General features: G+C 40.7%; 1 protein-coding gene across 1 annotated transcript; it reads left to right on the top strand.

The window, feature by feature from the left end:
• Positions 1–3902: 3902 nt before the first annotated feature.
• Positions 3903–4696, top strand: LOC148209719 (uncharacterized). The gene is made up of 2 exons (XM_088126962.1): positions 3903–4620; positions 4677–4696. Exons 1-2 carry the CDS (start codon positions 3903–3905, stop codon positions 4694–4696), a joined length of 738 nt encoding a protein of 245 aa, XP_087983088.1.
• The last annotated feature ends 435 nt before the right edge of the window (positions 4697–5131 follow it).

Genomic DNA, 5131 nt, shown 5'->3' with positions numbered 1-5131 from the left:
TTTTTGATCGGCGCATTATATCCGACTCTCTTCGTTTAGTCAGGTGAAGACGTTTGTGGTCGCTTGTTCCCCGAAAATCGCATTTTTTTTGGTTGCATCTGCCATTTTCATTTGCGATTTTTTTTCTCTCTCCATTGATCGATTCTGTCTGTTGCGCCGGAGTGCTCGCCGTTCGCTGTTCGCAGTTTGCCGTTTGCCGCTCGCCGTTCGCCGGATTTTTGCTTCCGCCGTTCGTTTCAGCGTGTTTGAAAGGGGTCATCCGTTTGTGTTTATTTCAAACGGATTTTCCCTTCTGGTGTTACATCTAGCCTTTTTTTTTGGACAATTTCTGATCTTCAACTTTGTGACCATGACCAAGAGCACCATTGAGTCTTCAAAGACCAATGAAAATATTGGAGCTGAAACTACTGTTTCCACCAACCTAGGAGATTTACAAAATATTCAACCTAGCTACCGTTTGGATGGAAAAAATTATTTGAAATGGTCTCAATTTGTAAGAACTTTTCTGAAAGGAAAAGGAAAAATCAGTCATACTATGGGAACCAGACCAAAAGTTGGGGACCCAAAATTTGAGGCATGGGATGAAGCTGATTCTATGGTAATGTCATGGTTATGGAGTTCAATGGTTCCTGTCATTAGTGACACCTGTATGTTCTTAACTCCTTACAACTTTCTGGTATTCAAAAGCAAAGAGTAGCCCGTAGGCAATACAAATGAAAATAGCCTGAAGGCGTTATAGTCACCCCACCTATTCGAGAGGGTGGATAATCCCTCCACAGACAATTGCTCTATTCTCAGGCATAAAATAAGATGATCCCTAGCTACCTACTGACCTGGCAGACCTAATATCCTCTCTGCCAACATTCTCCCTCACTCCCATAATCTTTTATCTCTCCTAACCGTTATCCCCTACTCTCATAGACATTCCCCATTTTTCCTTTTCTAGAATATGTATTCAGAATAGGAGGTCTTACATCTCATTTAAGTAAATATTAGCCATTTCATATTAGCTGCAATAATTTCATTGTTTTTTGTTGATTTTCCTTTCTTGTAATTGTTCTAGGATTGGAACTAAAAAATTGAAAAGAAATTGTATTGAGTAGACAAAAAATACAGTAAAATTTCCCAAGTAAACTCGAACCCTCTACTTAAAACTAACTATAACCCTCTCATGAGTAAACTCAAGCCTAAACAACTAACAATTGCTCCCCTCATCTCCTCTCACAAACTCTATTGACAACAGACTCCTGGTAACAAACTCTCTAGCAAATGACCAAGTCCTTAGTATCCTAATATTTCCAGCCTCTACCCTAATGATATTCCTAACGTATTGGTATTTCTCCAACATGAGAAGACCATATTGTATTATTTTATTAGTGAAGAACTATAATTTTCGTCTACTTAAAATTAACTGCTTGAAATAGGTTTTACTAATCCATTTCTTCTCCATATCAAATTAAGAAGTTTTATTTATTTATCTATCCTTTATTGTAACATCTAACATTGTAACCAGCGAACAGATAAAAACCAAGAAATATGGTGTTTTACAATACTGCAAACATTGCTGCTTAAATAAACATGAAACCAAAACCATACAAGAAACAACCATATTTTGAATTTGATAAGAGTGAAATGCAGTGGAAATTTTCATATCCTGCAACTTTATTGTCAAATTATTGTTTCCTTTTTAGTTTCAAAATTTTAAAAATAAAAAATGTACTCTCTTTCAAACAAACACATGAAATCAATTCAATACTTTAACCACCTACGCACACACATAGGGGCAGTATTGTGCAATAGCAAGAATGCAAATCTTCCTTTTAACGATAAACACAGAAATACGTAAGGTATCTCCTTACTGATATTCAAAATAAGAACAAGAACAAGAACAAGTGCCCTAAGGCTTACAAGGGGCCCAACCGTTAGAGAGGTTTGGACACTCTCTTACCAAGTCAATCCTTCCAAAAGACAAAAACTACCTATGATAGACCTCCTAGCATAAGTACTTCCCCATACAAAAGACTTGCCCTACAAAAAACTAAGGGGAATTTACCCCTTCGCCCTTCCTAACATAATTATTCACTATTGGGGGCCTCACATCACTCCCAGGGTAGAAAGACACCTTGTCCTCAAGGTGAAAAGTGGGAATTGCTGGCGGACGGTTGATACGGTCTCCCACGTGGCTTCATGTTCCGGTAAGTCCTTCCACTGCACAAGAAGCTCCCGTTTGCCGTTCTCGGTGTTCCGGCATATGCCCATAATATCCAAGGGCTCAGCCACCCATTCATAGTTGTCAAAGAAGGTAGGCGGATGGGGTTGGATGCTGTGCTGTTCGCCTGCTGCACGTTTGAGTTGGGAAACGTGGAAGATAGGATGGACAGTGGCGTCAGCCAATAGTTTCAATTTGTAAGCTACGGAGTCAATACGGTCCAGCACCGTCTAAGGGCCAGAATATTTTGGAGTTAGCTTCTCACAGTGCCTTTTGGCGAGGGACAACTGGCAGTAGGGGCGAAGCTTGAGGTAAACCGAATCGCCCACAGCAAACTCCACATGGCAACAGTGTCGGTCGGCAAACTTCTTCATTCTGTTTTGGGCCTCGACCAAATGGTTGTTTAGGCATTGAAGGGCCTGATCTCGCTCAGCTAACTGTTGGTCCAAGGTAGCGTTGGCCGTTTGTTGATCACCATAGAATATTAGCAGGGGAGGGGGCGGCCATAGACAATGTGGAAAGGGGTAGTGTTGATTGAGACATGATACGTGGTGTTGTACCAATATTCTCCATTGTCGCGGTCTCTCCGAGCAAAAACAGTAGAGGTAAGTCTCAACACATTTGTTGACGATCTCGATCTGGCCGTCCGTTTGCGGGTGGTAGGTTGTGCTCCGGTGGAGTTTAGTGTCTTGAAGGCGAAACAATTCGGTCCAGAAGTGGCTCAAGAAGATCTTGTCGCGGTCGGAGACGATCGAGCGGGGAAACCTATGAAGTCGGGCTACTTCTTTCACAAACGATGCTGCAATGATCTTAGCCGAAAAGGGATGGGCAATAGGTATGAAGTGCGCATATTTACTCAAACGGTCCACCACCACAAAGATAACGTCTTAGGATGTCGATTTGGGTAGTCCTTCGATAAAGTCCATGGAGATATCCTCCCAAGTGCGGTCCAAGTGTGGAAGGGGTTGCAGTAGACCGACCGGTGAGGTAGTGAGTGATTTGTTCCGCTGGCACACGTCACACTGTTCATTTTACATCCTGTTTCATTCCTGTTAGAAATTACCTTAAGTGGTTTACCATTATACATTAGGTGTAAAGTCCTATGTATTCTTTCCCTTAATCTTAGGAGGTAGTCAACTTACCTTATCTTGTAGATTCTTTCCATATGTTATCTTCGTATCATTGTATATTTAGGGTATTCTATTGAAAAACTAAATATATTGAATTCATTATTTACTGAATTACATGGTATCAGAGTAGGGAAACCCTAGCTTCTTATAAAAAGAAAAAAAACCCTAAAATTTTTCAAAAACCCTAGCCGCTGCCGATCTCACCGGATCTCTAGACGCCGCCGGATCTCGTCGCCACTTTAGACGCTGCTTTTTGATCGGCGCATTATATCCGACTCTCTTCGTTTAGTCAGGTGAAGACGTTTGTGGTCGCTTGTTCCCCGAAAATCGCATTTTTTCTCTCTCCATTGATCGATTCTGTCTGTTGCGCCAGAGTGCTCGCCTTTCGCTGTTCGCTGTTTGCCATTTGCCGCTCGCCGTTTGCCGGATTTTTGCTTCCGCCGTTCGTTTCAGTGTGTTGGAAAGGGGTCATCCGTTTGTGTTTATTTCAAACGGATTTTCCCTTCTGGTGTTGCATCTAGCATTTTTTTTTTGGACAGTTTCTGACCTTCAACTTTGTGACCATGACCAAGAGCACCATTGAGTCTTCAAAGACCAATGAAAATATTGGAGTTGAAACTACTGTTCCCACCAACCTAGGAGATTTACAAAATATTCAACCTAGCTACCGTTTGGATGGAAAAAATTATTTGAAATGGTCTCAATTTGTAAGAACTTTTCTGAAAGGAAAAGGAAAAATCAGTCATATTATGGGAACCGGACCAAAAGTTTGGGACCCAAAATTTGAGGCATGGGATGAAGCTGATTCTATGGTAATGTCATGGTTATGGAGTTCAATGGTTCCTGTCATTAGTGACACCTGTATGTTCTTAACTTCAGCCAAGGAAATTTGGGACATGATTAAGCAAACTTACTCCAAGGTACAAGATGCAGCTCAAATCTATGACATCAAGACTCGGATTTTATCTACTAGACAAGGTAACCATTCTAATACAGAATATGCAACTTTGCTGCAAAATCTTTGGCAAGAACTAGATCATTATCAATGCATTACGATGAAAGATAGTGAGGATGCTACCACACATAAAAGGTTTGTTGAGAAAGATAGAATTGATACTTTTCTTGCGGGTTTGAATGCTGATCTTGATGTTGTTAGAGTACAAATACTTGGCAAAGAGTTACCAACCTTGAATGAAGTTATAGGGATCATCAGAAGTGAGGAAAGTAGACGAAAAGTGATGCTTGAATCGCAAACCATCGATGGATCAGCAATGATAGCAGGTAAAAATAATATCCTGTTTGGCTCTAACACTGAAAATGGTTTTAATGATACCCAGTCAAATGGACAAAGAGGTAATAGCCATGGAGAAAAAGACAGTGTTTTTTGCACTTATTGTAAAAAGCCCAGACATACTCGAGACAAGTGTTGGAAATTGCATGGAAAACCAACCAAACAGTCTACACAGTGGTGGAAGAAATTGGACAAATAAAGGAGGCCAAATAGGAAGAGAACAAGCCCAAGTCCATAATACCACACAAGGAGAGAAGACTGATCAGATACAAAAGTTTGCATTCAATCGAGATGAAATAGAAAAATTGAAAAGCCTCCTCAATAGCTTGGAAAAGGCCAAAGAGAACTCAGGTACATGTTCAGTCGCGATTTCAGGTATGGCCCTTCAAACCCTTAAATCTAGTACAGAACCATGGATAGTAGATTCAGGAGCAATTGATCACATGACAAGAACTAGTGATAGTTTTATTACTTATAGTCCTTGTCCGAGTAATAGAAAAG

This window comes from Momordica charantia (assembly GCF_013281855.1).
Source record: "Momordica charantia cultivar OHB3-1 chromosome 8 unlocalized genomic scaffold, Mcharantia_2.0 BLBB01000008.1, whole genome shotgun sequence".
NCBI lineage: Eukaryota > Viridiplantae > Streptophyta > Magnoliopsida > Cucurbitales > Cucurbitaceae > Momordica > Momordica charantia.
Note: the sequence above shows the minus strand (reverse complement) of the source record. Positions and strands in the feature narration are given on the sequence as shown.

What these genes read in the sequence shown, in the direction of transcription:
- LOC148209719 (XM_088126962.1), top strand. Translation starts at nt 3,903, where the DNA reads ATGACCAAGAGCACCATTGAGTCTTCAAAGACCAATGAAAATATTGGA. An exon ending in TGGATCAGCAATGATAGCAG is followed by an intron (nt 4,621 to 4,676) that starts GTAAAAATAATA and finishes AATGATACCCAG; the next exon opens with TCAAATGGACAAAGAGGTAA.